Here is a 19,854-nt window from a genome sequence, read left to right as displayed (position 1 = left end):
ACTCGTAAAATAGGTCAGAGTGTCTTGCTTTTCCCCTATTTTGTATAAACCAAGCAAAGCCAGACTAGAGCTTCTTTTGAAAAGCAAAGCATAATCTTGAGATGTAGGTCTTGTAGAGGCCAGTCTGTTTAGCAGCAGATGTGTTAAAAAATTGAAAATTCACTTCACAGGCTGAATTCAGGTCTTTCAATGGGCTTGTGTAGTCTTGGAAAAATCTGTAGAGACCTCTGGTGGGAAGAAATGGAGGAATTTTCTGTGTTAGAAAGTGAAGACGTGGAGGTGGATGGAATTCAGGTGTGATGTCCTCTTGCTTTCCCTGTTTTAATGATTTCTCTTTCGAAATTTCTGAGGCTTGCTAAAACTACTGAATGGTTTTAATGATAGAAGAGCAAACTCTGCCTTCTTTTAGGGGCTTGGTGCATAGTCCAGAATAAGTTGTGTTGAGAGAATGCTCCAATAGTCTGACATAACTCTGTGGGATGGCACAGGCCTTACCCAGGAGTCTTTTAACTTCCACCATGGAAGTTAAGGTGAGGTGGGGAAGAAGACCCCAAGCCCCTTCCTGAAATACACAACTTTCTCTTGTAATGTACTTCATCTTATAATTATCTCAGAGGGGTTTTACCTGCACTACATTTTATTCTTTTAATGTCTCTGGCTTTTGCAATCAGTGCTGTACCTGCACTCAGCAAGAGGGCTCATTTGGCAAATGCATCAATGCCTGACATCATTCCTCCAGTGTCTCTGGGCCTGTTTAAAGCATTGGCAGTACCTGACTGCACTTCCTGCATGCAGCTGTAGGCAGCTGTGAAATTTCATTGATGGTGACCAACAGGAAACTCTGAGGGGAAAAAAACTCAGTACAAGGCTCGTGAAAGGCTGTGGCCTGATTAGTTCCTTGGCTAATGGTAATACATGGCAATAGGGCAGGACCTAGTGCAGAAGACTGCACTGTAAAGAGTGCTTTTCAAAGTAATTAGCTGTAAAATGAGGAAAAGCAACGTTCATCCTAAATTAATGGTGCTGTAGAACCAACCACATTTATTTTTAAGAGACCATTAGAGAGCCTTGTTGGCGTTTCAGCAGCCACGTAGAAAGCTGTGTGCTAGTGGGGTGGGAGGATTGGTCCCTAATGGATGGAAATTGTGCATGGCATGCTGGGATGCACAATGCAGAAGGGACAAAAGGTTATTAAAAAAAATTCTTATCAGAAGTACTTTGACATTAGTCCTTAAGTAATTATTTTTATCCTTCAATAGGTGCATCTGCATGCTATTGTGCTAACACTGCTACTTCTCTTATTAATTATACTCTTTTAAGCTTGCTTCACAAGAGTAATCTAGCAGCCCATACTAATTAATGCAGTTCAAATCAAACATAGTAAAAATAAAACAGCTCAGCTGAAAAAGAAAGAAAAGGAGAGGGGAAGACAAAACCCAACACTTAGGCAGTTTGATGCCAAAACAAACATGCAAGGCTGTACCGTGTGGGGTACATACAGAAAAGGTACCTTCTACCTTTCAGGCATTTAACAATTATTGAGTGTTTTGAAATGTAGTGGTACCTTTCTACTAAGAAATCCTGTTACCTGCTTTCCCACCCTTCACCAAAAGGTTGTTAATCACTGGTTTTGCTGTTTGCTTCAGTGGTCTGAATTAAAGTTAAGTGCATTTGCAGTTCTTTCCAACAACTGATTCTAACCCTAAGACTTCTCTAGCTTTTTGTCATTGAACAGTAAGTTTAGTGGAGAAATATGTCTAATATGTTATCAGCTTCTGCTCAAGGGTTTACAAAACAAGAGTTCACAGGAGACTGATACCTTTCATGTCCTTCTTTTACAAGTGATGTTTGGAGAGTTCTGTAATCAAAATATTGTGCCAAACACTTCCTAGAATGGTCAGACCAGCCCGCAGAAGACCTTGAATCTTGCACAACTGCCTTTCAATCAGTAAAATTTGCAGTGTATGAGGTGCTGATCAGATGTCAGTTTTTTCCAGTATGCAGAATGTTTTTATTACATTATTTAATAGCTGTGGATATGGCAAAGTTTGATTCCAGTATTTATCTTCTTTTTTTTTTAATATTTTTTAAAAATTGGTTGTTTCAGTGGGAAAATGGAATGTACCAAAATCATTGTTTCCATCTAATAGGAAAAGCAGGCTTGGTTTTGAATTAAAAGTGTTTTATAAATCTGTATTTTGGATCCCAATTTAATTGTTTAGTATGCAGGGCAGAGATTAATCTCTTTTTCTGAGCCACAAACTTTGAAATCAATCTTCCCTGCTTCTTTGCTAAGTTTCACTTGTAAATAATAAAATAAGTTTACTACTATGAATTGCCTTTCTTCAGGAATAGTTTTTTTGTGAACCACACAGTAACAAGTAAATACGGGTTTATGGTAAGTTCTATAAAATATGATCTTATGGATCCAAGCTGGATCCTTCAACCCCTGCCACTGGATCCATGCTTTTCCCACTGGCAGTCCCTGATGTCCCAGTGCTGATGGCTTCCTTTGGCTCCCCCTCCCAGGGAAGTGCTGCTGCTTTGTGGGAAGTGCCCAGCACCCCCAAGGCAGTGGTGGCAGGCTCCAGGACAGTATTAAACACTGCTGCTGAAAGGTCAGTGGTGTTGAATTGATAGATGGATGCAGTTACTTAGTGGGGAAATGTAGTGTCCAGGTAAAACCCAGCTCTCTTCCCCTGCTCCAAAACCATTCTCTTAAGGTAAACAGTGTTATTCCTTGCTTTAGCCATACTGGCATTGCTGAATAAGTGACTGACTAAAAGCTGCTGGGTTTAAATAAATGAGAAATGTCATTTATGCAGCACAGGAAATTATCATTATTTTTTATTGCTGACTGTTAGCATTTGTTCAGCTTGCAGCATTGTGGATTTTGTATTTGGAATGATATCCAAGTTCAATAAGTAAACTCATAAAGGATACTAAAACTGGTCTCCAGACTAATTCTTCAGGGGTGGTTTTGTTTGCTTTGGTTATTGACTAATGAGCAGCTGAGGTTTATGATGTTAAAGGAGGGGAGAAGTCTGAAGTAGGAAATACTACCTAATGCTTTCAATTAGCAATGTGCATTATGTGATATTGGCCATTTCCTAGCACTGAGATGTCATTAATAACCTTGAATGCAAAATTGCTGATTAAAATATGAGCTGGGCTTTTTCTTCTAGAAGTATATTGCCATAGGAGAGCGAGGAACAGATTGTGGGAGGAAAGGTTGCTCTTGGTTTTGTTAGTCAAGCAGTTCTATGAAGATATTTCAGAATTGTTGGATTTGTGACTTCCTTGAAGAAAATCCCTTAGAAGAACTGCTATGCTTTTTGTTAGGTTTCATGTGGTGTACAGAGAGAGGACACTCGTGCTTTGGGATATTTTCTTCCCTTCTCATCCCATTCCATTCCATTTTGCTAAATTTTCCATATTGTGATGACCTTCCTTGGTGTTTTTTTGGTTTTTTTTTTTTTTTTTTTTGGTAAATACCTCTGGATGTGAATTTCTCTCATACTTGAAGCTGAAGGAGCAAATTGTGCTCAGTACTTAACAAAATAAATATATTGGTGAGGGAAGTGAGGGGAGGAAATGCTGCTCCTGCTTGTCCATCAGCATGGCTTGGTCCTCTCAGCCTGAATTAAAACTTTAATTGGCTTTTTCATGTTGGTGCATTTTCTGTATATTCCTGGCAGAGGGAGTTCCTCAGGACTGGGAAATGTTGCTGGTGTGGGTTTGGATTGCTTTGCTTAGGGGTGTGTTGTTTTTTCCTGGTGGCATGAACACAGTTCCCATCAAAGGGGCTGGTGCTGCTCTAAGCCAAAGATGAGAACCCACCACCAAGTGAGCAAAGAGCTTTGAAATCCAACAGGCTGAGTGAATTTACACTTTAAAATACAGATTATTTCACTTTCAATAAAAAAAAACAACAAGCCAAACAAATCTTGTGTCCTCATTTCCTTTGCAGGATCTGCCTGTAGCTCAGTTTTTTGGGAGAGCTTTAGTTCTGGTGGGGTTTAAATGTGAATCATGGGTGAGGTATTGCTTTTATTGTAACGTGCAGAAATGATCAACAGCTCAATGGAAAAGTATGTATGAAAGGAAATATGGCCAGCACTTCAGTGCCTAAAATGATTATTAAACCAGTTGGGGTTTCATTTGAAAAGTTAGTTATTAAGTAGGTAGTCTGCCTGTGATGAAACAGCAGTGGGAACACTGCCTTTACTCAGAATAGTTGTGTGGGAGATTTTGGGTGCATCTTTTAATCATGATTTGAATGTATTGTGTCTTGACTTTTTCTTGGCTACACCCATTTTCCCCCACTCTGATTTGTTTTGCTGTTGGCTTTAGAAATGCAAGGATTCTTACACTGGTGTCTCAAAAATCTGAGTAGCAATTTTTTTCCAGGCAGAGTTGCATATGCTGTTTAAGTATTTTTAAGTAGAGATGTGGACTCTATTGAAAATCCTTTGTGGGTGGATTTGCAGCTGGGCTTCATGATGGAATTCAGGTCATCAGCCAGAAAACAAAGCTGGAATGGTGTCAGGAATCTGCAGAAGAGTTTTATAGGTCTGGAAGTGGGACCAGAAGTGTGGTCATCATACAATGGGAAGTGTCTCATGGCGGGAGGATGGGAAGTCTGGAAGTTAAGTCAGTGTCAAAAATCACTCAGACACAACTGTAAAACCAATGAGGTAGATATAATAAGGCTAAACTGTTAACCAATAAATAACTCCTAAGAAATTTGAAGAGAAAATAATTTGTACTGGAAGGGTTGTTTATTGAGGTTTCTATCTACATTCATTGCAAATATCAAATAAACAATTGCTTGGGAAACCACACTAATTTTCAGTATGTTTGTCCTTTGGAGTATAAGTTGAGGAAGTGCTGATTTACCTGTCGTTGTCTAAGGAGATTTTGAGGAGCAATACAGGACTTGATTCTCTTGTTCTTTGTGTTATTCAAGTAGAAAAATAATCCTTTGTGTAAGAAAAAGTGAAATTACCTGCTTTCTTTGCTACTTAGAAATAACTTTTCAATATATCTGCATAGAAATTAAAGCTAGAATTTGCATTAATGTTTATTTTGGGTACTGGAATGTTTCCAAGGTGTCTGTGAGTCTGGATCCTGTTCTCTGCCCCATGGAAGAGTTTTTGCTCACATGTGCTGCTGGCTCTGGGGAAACGTCCACAGGCAAGAAGAGCAGGAGGATAATGATGACATTACTGGGTGGACTGGAGGACAACCTGTCTCTATAAATACACATTATTTTTCCTGTTAAATGGCTGATGCTGAGAGTGGTCTTTAGATGAGCTATTTTTAAGAGAGCATGTTATCCACTAAGGATGTCATTACGTGTTGCAAGAGTTTTAATATAAACTGTTTACATATTGATCTTGTTGTATATTAAGCTGTTTTTTCCTTATCTTCAACAGGCAGCCAGATAAACTAGTGGTGGTTTGGACAAGAAGAAGCAGAAGAAAATCCTCTAAGGTTAGTTGATTCCTTAATAAGTCCCAACTTGAGTGACAAACAGGGTCAGTGGTTTGAGGGACTGTTTTGCTAAATGTGGGGAGCAGCCAAATAAATAAATGAGAAGTATTTTAGTCGTTGACTTTTCTTTTTAATTCAGTTTATCCATAAAGTTCAAATAAACTGCTGTTGATGTCAGTGCTAATTTATGGGAACTCTTAACTCTGATTTCAGCTTTGGTCATTTGTTTAGCAGAGTTGTATCACAGTCAGTTCAATTCAGTTATTAATTGCTACACCTAATTAGAAAGGAGAATCGGTTTCTCTACTAGAAGTGTATTAAAAAAACCCCAAACAACTAATTAAAGAAAAAGTAATAAAGAATCTGACATCCCTGCAATAGGCAGATAAAGCCTGAATAAGAGGCTATTTCACAACCTGAAATACTACAAATAAAAAAGAATAAAAGCAGGGTCTTTCAGCCCAGCAGTGCATCTTTAAAGTATATATTTACATCTTACTTATACAATCACTGTGGGCAAACCTGTAAATTTGTGTTTCATGACTAATAACTTGGTAGCCTGAGGAATGGGAAGCTCTGAGTGAAGTCTCTCCAGTCTCTGGACACTGATAAAGTTTGTCTTTCATGGGGGACAGGGATGCATGATGTTTTCCTCCCTTCCCAGGAGCATCTCCTCTTCTCTTTGAGATGATTTGGTCTTACTTGCTCATTCCCTCATTGCCTTTCCCCTTGTGGCCTCTTAGCCTGGTTGGATTTATGGCAAATGATCTTGTCAGAGAGGAAATTTTGGAACTTATAATTCTTTGACACTTCAGTTAAAAAAATGATGGTATAAACTTCTGTTTTGTTTATGTATTCATATAATGCAAAATGATGTTTCAAAGAACTCTGTAATAGGGAGAGAGGTATTCATGATAGAGAAGATATCTTGAAATAATTTTGCTGAAGAACTTAAATATTTATAAAATATGATACACAGTTTTCTACCCTGCTCAGGAGATGTTTTGGGTTTATATTTTACTGGTACTCCTCTTTTTCTGACCTTTTTTTCTGATTGTTATGCATATTTGTTGTATTTTGTCTTTTAACTTGAGGTATAAGCTATTCTAGGCTGTTTTAGATAAAGACTGGTTCCTGACTGCACAACTAGATGTTGTGCATCCAATATTCTGCTTGAGGTTATGAAAACCCAAAGGTGTTACCTGATGAGTAAACAAGGGTGTGAGCTCAGTCTGGTACCTGTTCCTGTTCCATACTCTTCAGCAAAGCCAGTCAGACTATTCCTGTTCCACTGAAACATCAACTAAGTCAAGTTCCTTTGAATTTATAGCACGGTGTGTATCTAGGCAGTAAGTGCTGATGTCACTAACTGATGTCTGTTGTGGCTCACCCTATGACAACTTCTCTGTATTAATTTAATTTAGTTTCTGTTGCACAGAGAGATAAAAGTTATATCAAACGGTAAATGCAAGGCTTGCACAAGCTTTGTAACTCTTAAAAGCTTAGTGGGAAACAAAGTAATTGGCATAAATGACTGCTTTGTTGGGATTCAGAATACCTTCAGAAAGAGAAACTGTAACAGAAGTCCAGCATGGCTTTGTGAACTGATGGGTTTCTGCCTGTCATTTTATAGAATCCAAATGACAGCATTTCCCTGAGGCAAGAGGATTTTCTGGCATTAGCTTAGCCTTTTGGGCTTGAAGGTTTTTTTCAGCTGGGCCATAAAGTTCCATGATATGTCCTCATTTTTGGTCACCAGGCAGTAGAAGCAACTCTTGGATAAACTGGCAGGTTTAAACCTGAGACTCAGACAAGTGTTTGGCTGACTAAGTCATGTTTATTAAGATCCCACAAAGGTACTTTGGAAGAGGCTGAGTGGCCCTGAAACCTGGGCAGAGCCTAGAGTTAATTTTAAAGCTTTGGTAGCTGATGTGACTTGAGCTGTTTGGGTCAAAAACTGTAGATCAATAAATGTTCTTGATCTCTTAGTCATCCTGCCAGTAAAATACTTTATTCAACATACTTGTTTCATCTAATTGCTTTACTGGAAGCAAGTCAAATGAATATTTCCTCTTATTTTATTTTTGGTGGACACTGGGTTCAGTGAGTACAAAGCATTAATAATTGTCTGTTTTTCAGCTTCTTGGGAGGGTGGAAGGGAGGGATGAGGTTTTACCTTACTGTAAAGATGTTGTGAAGAGTTTTTTGAAGGTTATGTTTTTTGAACTTTTCAGATCATTAATGAGGCATATCATCAGCAGATAGTTCACAAGCTCACAAACATGGCCCATTGGATGCTCTCCAGTAGCTCTGTGTCTCTTTTGTACTGGGAAAGTACAAGAGATGTATTAAGCAAAAATGTCGTGCAACTGGAAGATGGAGCTCTGGATGAGCACTGGAATGCCTGCTCTAACTGATACAATTTTAAAATGCCATTGAGCTGAAAGCTGAGTTCTTGATGTCCTTTGAAGCCCTTGTTTTTGTGGGTTTCCATGATTTTCATATGCTTCCTGCCCCACATGCTCTTTTTCCAAATAAACTACAGTGGTCCCTTTATTAAAAGAAATAATAAGAGGCATTATGTGCAGGAGTCTGATTATTTTTCTTCTTACTGTGGGAAACACAGAATAGGAGTTGTAGATATGTTTTATTACAGTAAGTTTCAAAGTGTTGCAAATGAAAAGCAAACACTCATTTTGAAAGAGCATATAAATAGCAGTCTGAGGGGTGGATGGATACAAGACCATAAATACATCCAGCAGTTACTGACCTTAATGCAGATTTAAGTTACTTACAGTTCTATTTTGGGACCTGCTCTCCATGGGCAAGTGTAATTTCAATATATTTCATGAGATGTGTCAGGACAAGGTGGCTCTGTGTGGTTGGGCATCTCTACTTTGTGTGCCAGGAGTTTACATAAAATGGTGATTTGCAGTTTTGCTGTGCTTGGCAGAATTGCTGTGCAGTCCTAGAACCAAAATGAACTTTCAGCTTGGGAAGGGTGGGAGTTGCCTGTCTGCTGGTGCAAATGTTGTCTGTTTGCAAAATCAGGTGCACTCTTCAAGCTTTATTTAGATGCTGTTCGGCATCCATGGTTTACAGAAGATGCAGCTTGTAGCCATGGACAGGTTTAACTCTTCCCTGGCTGGAAGAGTTTCCACTGGAAACTCCAACTTTCCACTGGAAACTCCCAACTTTCCACTGGAAAGTTGCCTGCCCAGGTTTTCAAGCCCTGGGCTTTTGGATCTCCCTCTCTCTTTTCTTTTTTATTTGAGTGGTGGAAGAATGTCTTTGTTGTAGTGTAGAGCAAAGGAAAAACGTGTTGAAAATACAATTACCTTCATTTCACTGAGATGCTCTCAAATTTCCAGGCTTTGAACTAAGAAATTTCGATTTGAAAACAGATGTTGCCGTGATGTCAAGGAGGTACTTTCTGCTATTCCTGTGAATATGCAGAGGCTTATGGTTGAATTATACACCTCTGAAGAATCAAATTTGCACTTGCTTCTGAGAGCTGACAGAATTATTCTTCAAAGATTCTTTATGTATCAAAGCTGAAAGAAGGGGCCTAGCCTGTGATTTCAGCACTTCTCTTACAGATTTATCAAAAACATTTAAGCACAAAGGAGAAGGAACAATGCTGAGAAAAGGGAAAGAACTTGGGCAGGAGAAGAGCCAAGAGAGGCAAAGAGGCAGGGAGGAAAAGGAATCTCTTGTACTCAACAGCAGCTTGGCCAGCATTTTCCCAAGGTTCTGCCATCAATAGAGCAGCAGCTGGGTCACCTGTTTTGCTGTTTTTGGCAATCTGATGCCTTTTCTGGCTACTTTATTGTCCAGTGCCAGCCCTGCCTGTCCCTGCTGGGCTGCAGTTCCTAAGGCATCTTGTGACCCTGACATGCTGATGACTGTCTGGGACCAGCACAGTTCAATAATGCTCCTCCCAGAGCTTCTCAGTTTTTTAGTGAAGTTATTTACAAGATCATGCTGTGATTGTAATCCCTGACTGTAAACTGGAGGTCATTAATACTCTTTTTTTTTTTTCCTGGGAGTCCCACAAAGTTGACTTGTGGTGACATTCTGAGGTGCAGTGATGGTTGTCTCAGAAAATGATGAGAAAAATAACTCTGTGTTCAGGCTTTTTTGTTTGTCTGGGCTTTGATTTTTTATTTGGTTAGTTGTTTTCTTTTCTAATATGAAACCCTACAGATGATGTGAGAAACTGATTGAAGAGACAGGGAAGAGGCTCTTTATCTGAGCATCATCTACTGTAGATGGTGAATAAGGCAAGATCTGGTGAACCAAATAGCATGATACGTGTATTTAATACATGATGTATTCATCATGTATGTCATGAATGTGTGTGTTTGAAATCAAGCTTGAAGAGGTAGCCCAGTCCTAGAGAAGCTGTGGTGGAGATGAGTTTTTGCTGGTTCCCCAAGCTTAGCAGTGTTTCTGTAGCTTTTGTAGCAGTACCACACATTTGCACAGTGACAGTCATAACATGTGTGCCTGCCGGTGAATTGAGACATTCATGGGAAGACCTGTGGGGATCCACTGGTTTCCTTGTCTGCTCTAAGGGCCACTGACAGCAATGTGTTGATCAAAGGCTGCCTGGAGTTTCCAGGGCTTTGAACTTCCTTCTTTGGCACGTGCTGGGTTTTTGGACGGCATCCCAAGGCATGAGTGTGACTGGAACGTTGTTCTGGTGCCCAGCCTTTTTAACTGGTGGGCCAAGCACAGGGATTTCAAGATGAACATGGGGGGAATGCAAGCTGTAGTCTGGAGTATGGCTTTTAATTTGTCTCCCTTTGTGACACTGAACTGAGTTACAGAAAAGCAAGAAGAAGCCATTCACAAACTGCTGGTTTCCTCTGGTGTGAGGGAACTGGCAGCTTTTCCCAGTCCATTCTTTTTCCAGTAGGTCCATTAACAGCCATATACAGCTCTGGCTGTCTTGGATGGTGAATGACTTTGGTGGGATGCATCACATGGAGCAAATCCTTGGTGTTCCAATGTTCCAAAGCCACACGCCTGGCATGGAGGCACCAGATGAAGGATCTGGCTGCTTAATGTCAGCTCTTCCTCTTGAGTTCTTTTTTTTTTTTTTTCCTTTTCCGTCTAAGTGTTCTGCCTGGATAACACTGAAGAAGAGGGATTATCCTTACAAGCTGAGCTGCCCTAAGCACTTCTACTGGAGCCAGTTGAGCTCCTGCTTGCTTCTTGTGCCCTGAACAGCCTGTCACACCGACAAGTTGCAGAGCTGGCCTGATCACAGGAGCTGGCAAAAAATTTATAAGGAAAAGAAAATCAGCAGTTTGCTGACTCACAATAAAGCCACTCTTATGGCTGCAGGTGAGGAATAATCGTAGGTCTGTTTCAGATGAGTTTTGCTTTTAAAACCCAATATTGACAGCTTGGCAATAAGAACATATTTTTTATTCATAAATATAAACTGTTCCATAATTTACAGCAGGCTCAAAATATTATGGTCAGCTCTAGCATCTTGCAGAAAAGTAACATGAAATTAACCTGCACAACAGGATGAGGCAAGGTGGAAGTGAAGAAAGCAGAAAAGAGATGAAGCATCTGAAAGGGCAGGTTCCTGAAATAATGTAGTATCAAGTCTGTCATTCCAGTTCAAGCACAGCAAAACAGCAGTGATGTTCACATCACGGGTGGTGGATTGCAAAGCTGGCTGCCTGGATTGGAACCGTTGTTTTAAAGAGAAAAATGGATAGCCTGAAGTGCCCATGCAAGTTCTGTAGGCTCATCCACTGGCTTTCTTTAAGAGATTTCCTCCTCTCCCAGTCATCAGTTTTGTGCCAGAGCAATGCCGTAGGTTGGACAATGTCATTCACAGCCCTACTCTATTTATAGGATATTTCAGCAGCCCATCCTGTAGCTCCTGTTTCCAGATTTAAAAGAGCTTTCATGCTATGTTGTTTTCTCTCATGTTATACTGGCAGAAAAAAGGAAGAGTTGCCTTTTGCTTTGTAATGCAGCAAAGCACTTCTGCTTCTCTTTCCAGACCATGGTTCCCATCCCTCAGGTCTGGAGACAGGTCAGGCAAGGGCAGGGCTGTGGGTGAGGCACCTGCTGCTGGAAGTCACTTCTGCTTAGCTGCCCTTGCCTTGACTTCCAAGACAATGGGAGATGGCTGGTGAAGACCTGTAGCAAATGAGGAAGAAGTGGGTCTAAAGGCACAAGCACCCAATGGAAAATGGAGTTGAGGAGGGGATTAGAGTGGAAATGTGTTGTGCAGCTGCAGCATCTCCTTGGCTGAGCCCTGACAGCGAGTTCTTGTCACCTGCAGCGGTGGCCTGATCCAGCTTATAATTTGGGAGTTTAAAAGGTTTTTGATATAGGCCAGATGTAACTTGAAGAGTCTGCAGCATAGAGGTGCCTGGCATGAGAAATGTTGCATTAGAATAACACTCTGCATCTTAATTTTAAATTACTGTCATTTGCCAGTCCTCTGTGTTTTTCTGGATTTGCTTTCCCCTTTCCATTTCTCCTTCCCACCAACCCAGACAGTCCTTTTGATGTTATCTTTTACTGTCATGCTGTTTGTGTGATACAGTGTTTATTTTTCAAAGCCAGAGGAGGACTTGATAACATTCATGATCACAGAACAGCTTTGCTTTAAAAGCTCATTAGTTAGAACTTGTCTCCTGGTTGTTGCTTTCAGTGACAGAAAAACATATATATCCCTGTGTGTTTATTGTGTCTCACTGACTTTCCTGGTGGGAGGAAATGCTGATAAAGGGCTTGAAGAGAAGTGTTGACTGCACCAGTGAATGCTCATTTTCTAGGTTTTTTTAATAGTTGGAACAAGCGATCCTCAACTGAGCAGGCTGGCAGTGCCTGGACCTTGGACAGCAAAAGTTTGACATAATTTTCAGTATTGGCCAAACGCAGCAGGAAAGCACAGGTTTCAGACACACCATGAGCTCCAATTATTTTTGTGCAAACTGGTACCTGGAAAGAGGATGGAATGCCCCTGTGGAGGAGAGGTTATTGATTTTACAAGATGCTACCAGGGGCCATGGCAGATGAGCTTGTGCCTGGCTCTGGATCACTGCCTCGTGTCTGCTGAACATCTCTGTGGGCAAGCTGGGAGTGATGCAGGGGGCTGTGGGTTCTGTGGGACAGACACACAAACTGCAGCTCCAGTGTCTGTGCTAGTAATGGCATCTACTGTGGTGTGTTTTGCTGCTCACAAAATACCTTTTGCTTGTAAAATATATGTTTTGTTTGAGTTATTTGTTGTTGTTTGCTCTGTTATTCAGAAAATACATCCGGGCCCTCTTTAGAATGAGGAGATTAGACTGAAATTCATGGAGTAAAACCAGTAGAAATTGGCTTCTTTCAAGTTGCTCTTATTTTAAAATTCCCTTTTTTTAGAAGCTCCAAGTTGCTACTCTGCAAACACAAAGCATAGACACTCACTGAAAAATCTAATCTAATTAGGCATCTTTGGGAGCTGGGGTTTCAGGCAGAACATCAAAGAGAAAAAAATTTGTTATAAAACCAAAGGAGAGCTGGCAACATTTGGCACTCCCTACTATTGTGGCAGAGAGCTGCTGCCTCTGTAGGGATGGGACTGCTTCTCCAGCTTTGTCTTTCCCACTTTGGTACAGCAAAGTCATCCTTAAAGTTACCCAGGTTACCTTAAGGTCCCAGAAAACCTGAGTCACAGGTCCTGCTAACCTTATTAAAGCAATAATATGTTCTAATAGACAGTCTGAATCTGAAGTTCTGAGTGTTGAAATGAGTATAAAATTGCAATGAGTAATGCTCTAGAATTTAAAAAGAAGAGAAAAATAGCCAAGTTAATTGGCTTCAGGTAACAGTAAATAGATTGTACAGTCTTTCCTGGTAAAACTTCCAGATGTTTCTAATAACACCCTGGTTCTGTAGCCATCAATTCTGCAGCAGCATCCTTCCCTCATTTGTCTTACGGCATCACAAAATAGATTAGGTTGAGCTTGGTAAAAGGCATACTTATTCCAAACCAGCGCAGAAATGCACACACATGGTGTTTTCTGGGACTAGCTGTTAAAATGTAAATACAGGCCATACACTAATCCAAACTGATGCTCAAAGGTAGGCAGTTTCTCAGTCTATTTAACTGTTGGGTTTTTTGTTATGTTTTCTAGATGTTGGTATTCCAGCTTATTAATTCTTAAAAACTGAAATGTTTTAGTAGCATTAAAAATAATTTTTTTCCCTTTCCTCAAGTACAATATCTTGTTCCATTTATGTGTAAATATGATTAGACCTGCACTATATGTTGTACCCAAAATAAAGTTCAGCTTGCTACAGAAGTTCTGACCCTACAGCCTTAATTTTTGCAAGGCTCTGAGTGTCCTGACCTGTGCTATGTAATAAAAAAGCTGAGTTTAGGACCTTGTGAGGAGCAGCTTTAGTTCAATGGAAAAGACTGCTGGTGGTCTGAGTTTCCTTACTGTCATTCTTAATTGTGTCCTTTGAAGTGTTCAGTAGGGTCATGGGTTTAGGGATGTGATCTTTTTGGAGTCAGTGATATGTTACTTTTACCTGCATGCCCTGGGTCCTGTGGGAGTCAAGTCAGCACTTTTATAATGGCTTTAAACACCTGGTATTTTTCTTCTTTTAGGCACACAGCTGGCAGCCTGGAATCAAGAACCCATACCGTGGGTTGGTGGTGTGGCCTGTACCTGAAAATGTTGAAATTACTGTGACTCTCTTCAAGGTATGTTTTCTATAAAGCATAATCTTTACTATTTCCTAAACAACACATGAAAAATTCCATCTGGAAATGCCAGATTATAGTCACAAGGTCTAATCTTGCTGGTTTTATGTCATTAACTGCACAGCCTTATGTCCTCAGTTCAGATCTGGGTGAGAGGGATGGTCTGTTCTCTGCCAAAGCTGACTTCTGTAGTTTAGTTAACACACTGAAATACCCACTGAGCTGATTATGGTGAGGCATTGGCACAGAGTCCAGCACATGTGTAACTGTGCACGTAGTACATGTGTAAGGACTTGGCATGGCTTACAGCCTGGTAGCTTTCCTTTAAATACTGGAAGGGAGAAGTTGCCATAACACAGTCATTTCTAGACTTCCTTGTTCAGCATCAGGGTTTCAGTGCATGCTATTGGCTGCAGCAGAATCCAGGTCCTCACTTCCCATTATTTAGAATGCTACACAAACATCACAGCACTGATGTGATCTGCACTGATCAGCTGTAAGAGCTGATGTGCAGTATTTGCATAGTACAGAGAATTATAAGATTGTACAGGGAAATTTTTTATTTTTTGAATTGTTTGTTCTACTAAAAAAACACTTATTTGTGTGTCTGTGAAGTAGGAAGAGGAAGTGATAATTATGCTAGAACTTATTTCCCAAATATCATTGGCAAGACCCTTTCTGCATCAAGATGAACAATGCAGCTTTGCATGTGTGACAGTGTAGGAGGCTGAAGATTTCTGGGATTTTCATTCCATAGTTCTTCCTCGTTCTTTACTGTGGTGCCTTCATCTGCATTCTGGCTGTTTTTATTTCTGACTGCTCCATTTGAAGCTTAGGGAAACAGTAACATACTTCTTTCTAATTAGTAATATTTGTATTTCTTTGTCTTGGGGACTTTCCTGAGCTTGGAGTTGGCTTCTGATTAGCCTTAGAATGGGAATTTATTACTTGGTTCATTAAACCTAAAAAAAGAGGGTTGTCATCCCCCCAGCCTTTTTTTAAAATTCCTGCCTTTGGGATTACTCATGAGCACAAACTTCTCAGGTTGACAGTGATCATCAACTATGATAAACTTGTTTCTTTTCTTAGCAAACATGTAGTCTTCAACTGAGATTTAAAAGTTCACTACCAAAAATTGTTTGCTTCAAGGACCTCTACTTAGACTAAGAAACTTGTCAGCATTATGTGGCAATGCCACATTGTGGTTATGCAGCACTGTAAATGCTTGATATTTTCAACATTTAAAGTGAAGCAGAAATGTACAGAAATCTTGATTGTGATTATGATGTTATATGAAGGATGAGAAATAAAGTTTCTCTTTGGTACATGTGATACTGTAGCTTTGGAGTGAAAGTGTCTTTCAGCCTTCTTTTGCCATCCCATCTTTTTATTTACACTTGTACTGCTTCAGGATTCTGTTATGTAGAAGAGCACAGCAGCCTTGTTAGTTGTGTAACTGAGACTGAGGGTAGGATTATCTAGTGAGGGATGGAAGGGCCTCTGGAGCCAATGTCAGATATTACAAAAGCTTAATTTTACCCAGCACTAATTCTGCAGGCAGATCTGGTCACTGCTCTTCTTTCTCCCCCCAAAAATGAGCCTGCCTGTCACAAGAATTGGTCTGGGAGGAGAGGTAGGAGTGTGACTAATCCCAGTGGCTGTGCCTCCTGTAAGTGGTACCCACTGGTCTCTGGGGAAATGAGCATTGGATTTATAATCAAAATATTGAGAACCATCACACTGTCAGGCAGCTCTTACTGTAAAATCTGCTCTAATTGATCCTCCAGCTCTTTTAGCAAGAGTGCCTGTAAGTGGCCAAACACCCATTGCTCTCTGTGAGGGAATGCACGTGGGGCACAGAGCAGCTTGTTGAGCAAGCTGTGTGATGCCCCAGGAGTGCTGTAGCTGTGTGAGAGCAGCAGCTCTGAGGGGCAGGGGACGGCAGGCAGAAGATGGTGTTGGCCCACTTCAGGCTGTGCCCAGTCCCCTGATGGCTTTGTTGGCTCTATGATGCTTCAGCTGCAGCACAGGACGTCCCAGCACCCACAGAGCTGGCATTTCTGTAGCTGGTAGGTTCTGGGCAAAGGCAGTCCAAAAGAAGTGGCTGTTTGTCCCACAGCTGCTGCATTGTCTGGGCAGCACTGGAGCAGTGGGAAGGGAAGTATGTGATGGCACTCTGCAGCCGCCTCTCTGCCAGCTGACTTGGAAACGGGGTACTTGTATTGTTCCTTCCTCTAGAAGAAAGGGGACAAAAAGACTGAAAACAGTAAAGCTCAGAGAAAGAGGCTGCTCATCTTGCAGTTCTGTAAAAATCCTTTTTGGAGCCAATTCCCTGCAAAGGAGAGTGATTACTGAAGGTTTGGCACTTTGCAGTGCCTGCACTCAGCCTGGCCTCGTTTAACAAACAGGAGCTGCTTGCTTTCACCACCGCCGAGAGGCTCAGGGAGCTGCTGCCTCCCTGTCCACCCTGGCAGAGCCCAGAGCTGGGAGCTGGCTGCTCCCACAGAGCTGTGTAGCAATCACAGATAACAAATGAGTGCAGTGGGGCTGTTGGGAATGGAAGGAGTGGGCTCCAGACAGACAGCTATGTGTTGTGGGAAATGATTCACACAGTAGTGGCAGTGCATTCGTAAGTGGCTGTTGAAATGTGTTGCTGGTAGGATTAGGAGATAAGTCAAGGTTTCAAGTGCTGATGAGAATGTTAAGAGTCTTCTCTCCAGTAGTCAGTGTGGACACTTGAGAGCTGGCTAAGCAAAGTCCCTGTGATCAGTCAACAGATGAGATATTCTGCATTATCCACACAGGCCTACTTTGGGTGTTACCTTGCTTACAACAGCATATTTGTAATTCTTGCACAAGCAAAGTACTGAAGAGATTACAGCCTTCCTTTCGAAAACTTTATTTTCAAGTAAATGTGAGCTTTTTTGTCTGTTTGTTTCAATTTATTCTGGGCTGCTGGTAAAATTTCATAATGCCCTGGAGTCATGTGTGGAAAAGCATCATATGGATATATTGATTCAGCTTCCCTTGATTAGCTGTAGCTCCTGCCCATCCAGCCACTGAAGTGCTAATTACATAAAAAGTTCCATCTGTTCTGAAACTTTAACTTCTTCCTTTGCTGAGCTCCACACTGATGTTAGTTATGCCTTGGGTTTTTTTCAGCCAAACTGGGGAGAAAGAAACATCATGAAACAATAAGCCTATTGTGCATTTAAAATCCATAATTTGTAGTGCTTTCATGGAAAGATTCACAAATGCCAGAAAAGCCAGAGATGAATTCCCACTTTTTTTTTTGTTTTGTTACCATGGTTATGCCCCAGAAGTTAATTTCTTAGAGTCCCAGCATTAGCAAAGTTAGCTACCACATACGAAAACTTGTATACTTTTCTGTAGGTTTATATACTAACAAAAATCTTTATCAGCTGAGAGAGATTTTAAACCAGAAATTTTCACTGCCAAGCAAGCGCAATGCTTTTAGTAAAGCTAAATGAACATCAATTGCACTATGAGGATTTAATTTGCAACATCATTATTTTCTAGCTTAAAAGCAAAGCGACTTCCTGTTCAAAAATGTTTGTTCTTCAGGAGTAAGCATGGACTTTGCTTCATTGGATTGCACAAAGCACTGGTTTTGTCAGTAATGTACATGGTTTATCACACCAATGTACCATTTCAACCATTACCAACTCTTAATTCCAAGGTTTGAAAAAGGCATTTTTAAAGGCATAGCTTTCTAAGCACACAAAAAATAATTATAAGTAAAATAAGAACGAGATAGATGATCAAGGCATACTTGTGTAGTTGAAAGTATTCCTGTTCCCACATATTACTCAGAAAAAATCCCTATAATTCTTCTTGAAAGCCCAAGTCAGTCATGCTTTGATTTTATAGAATAATAACTGGCCATGCTGTAGCAGGATCACTTCATCTTAGAGGAGGAAATAAAAGAACCCAAATCAGCCCAAAACCTCTTCATAAAGCCATTTCTCTTAACTAAAGACCAAGTTCAGATTCAGAGCATACTTATTTCAGTTTAGGAGCGAGCAGGGGCTTGAGCAGATACTATGGAGAATACTCCATAGGAACAAAAACCAGTTCCATAGGCAAGGTGTTGTGTGTCAGATATAAAAATCATAAGCGTGGGGAAGTAAGCACATTTGCACATCAAAAAATTAAATGGTTAAAAACTTAAAGGATTAGTGGGGGACTAATTTTTAAAAAATATTAAAAAAAAAAAAAAAAAAAGGATATTCAGTGCTTGTTGCCTTTCTAGCCCAGAGGCTTTACTGGAAGGCATGAGCTTGGTGTGGTGATGCACAGGGATGTTTCTGCCAGTCTCCTCAGAGCTCCCTGCTTTCTGGCAGCTCCAATTAAAGCTGATCACAGTTGTATGTGATTTTCTAGACTAATCAGACCTCTGTAATCGGCATTGAAAGCAATAAGAATTGGGTCAAATTTTGAGTCTTGTGCAGTTTCAAGCAGGCAAGTACAAAAGCTGAGGACAGATGCTGGAGAACCCAGAGCATCTGCTGCAGGTCGCTGGTGAAGGGAGATCACACACCCTGTCAGTGTTTGATGTGATTCACTGTGACAGTCCTTAAGCAGTTATTCCCCAAGAAGAAAGACTGAAGATTAAGGCTGGTATGAAGTGATCTAATTGAAAGACAAGCTTCAAAAACCAGGAGTGCTTAGGGAGGAGGCACGGGGAAGGAAGGGAGGAAGGGACTAACAGGCAGAACATTTTCCCTACCCACTCTGGATGCTGATTAGGAAATGCAGCAGTCCCCTGATATGTCCTTTGTTCCTAGTACAAGAAATACAAAAGTAAATCTGAATATAACCTGAATTATTGGAGAAGGTTTACCTTCAGTCATCTGAAACCACCTTGTACTCTGCAGAAAGGATCTCATCCTTGGCAAGAATGGGTTTATGATGGACTGATCAACAAAGAACAGAAAAATGTCTGACATGTCCTTTGCTCTTCCTAAGCCCAGAAGAGTTGACTTTTTCGGTAGTTGTCATGTGGGTGGGCAGAATGGTGTCACAGAAAGAAGTTAAGGGATGGGATTGCAAAGAAAAGCTGATGTCCTGTCTCTTGCACTGCTCCCTACTATTTGCTTCTCATATGAGTATTACTTTTGGCACACTAAGGTCATCTTATGAGACAAAAAAGGGTAGAGAAAAAAGGCTCTAAAACTTAGTTAAAGATGCTGAAAAGGAACATCAAACTGAGACAAGAAAATGGGACCCATGTCTTGGTGCTAAAAATGATGATTCTTTTCTAACATAGTAAAATGGGGAGGAGCAACAAGCTATTCAATCCATTTGCACTAATACTTACAGTTCTCAATTAATGGTGAGACCATAGTGAATGTTGGATGGAGTGTAGTTCTGCATCTGTGGTACACTGGTGAAGCAAATATGCATTATCAAAAAAAAAAAAAATCTCTTGCCACCTCCCCTCATGTTACAGCCAGATGTGAGGCAATTTGTTCCTTGATCGTTTTAGGTAATTTTCATTATCATTTGCTTTTAGGAAATGGGAATGAGGTCTGTTTATAACTCCTGACTTTAGGTATTCCCTGCTGGTATCTGCTTGCAGGTGAGCTGAGCTTTTGTGTGCC

At 40.6% G+C, this 19,854-nt stretch overlaps 1 protein-coding gene across 12 annotated transcripts in view; it reads left to right on the top strand.

Annotated features, from left to right (window-relative positions):
* Positions 1 to 19,854, top strand: part of EHBP1 (EH domain binding protein 1) — a 204,954-nt gene that overhangs the window by 22,965 nt on the left and 162,135 nt on the right. For all 12 annotated transcript variants that reach the window (XM_077176005.1, XM_077176001.1, XM_077176002.1 and 9 more), the window contains exons 3-4: positions 5,439 to 5,496; positions 14,135 to 14,230. In XM_077176005.1, coding sequence (XP_077032120.1) covers positions 5,439 to 5,496; positions 14,135 to 14,230 — 154 coding nt within the window. The remainder of the gene's footprint in view (positions 1 to 5,438; positions 5,497 to 14,134; positions 14,231 to 19,854) is intronic.

Source organism: Agelaius phoeniceus, chromosome 3 (genome assembly GCF_051311805.1).
Source record: "Agelaius phoeniceus isolate bAgePho1 chromosome 3, bAgePho1.hap1, whole genome shotgun sequence".
NCBI classification, from domain to species: domain Eukaryota; kingdom Metazoa; phylum Chordata; class Aves; order Passeriformes; family Icteridae; genus Agelaius; species Agelaius phoeniceus.
Note: the sequence above shows the minus strand (reverse complement) of the source record. Positions and strands in the feature narration are given on the sequence as shown.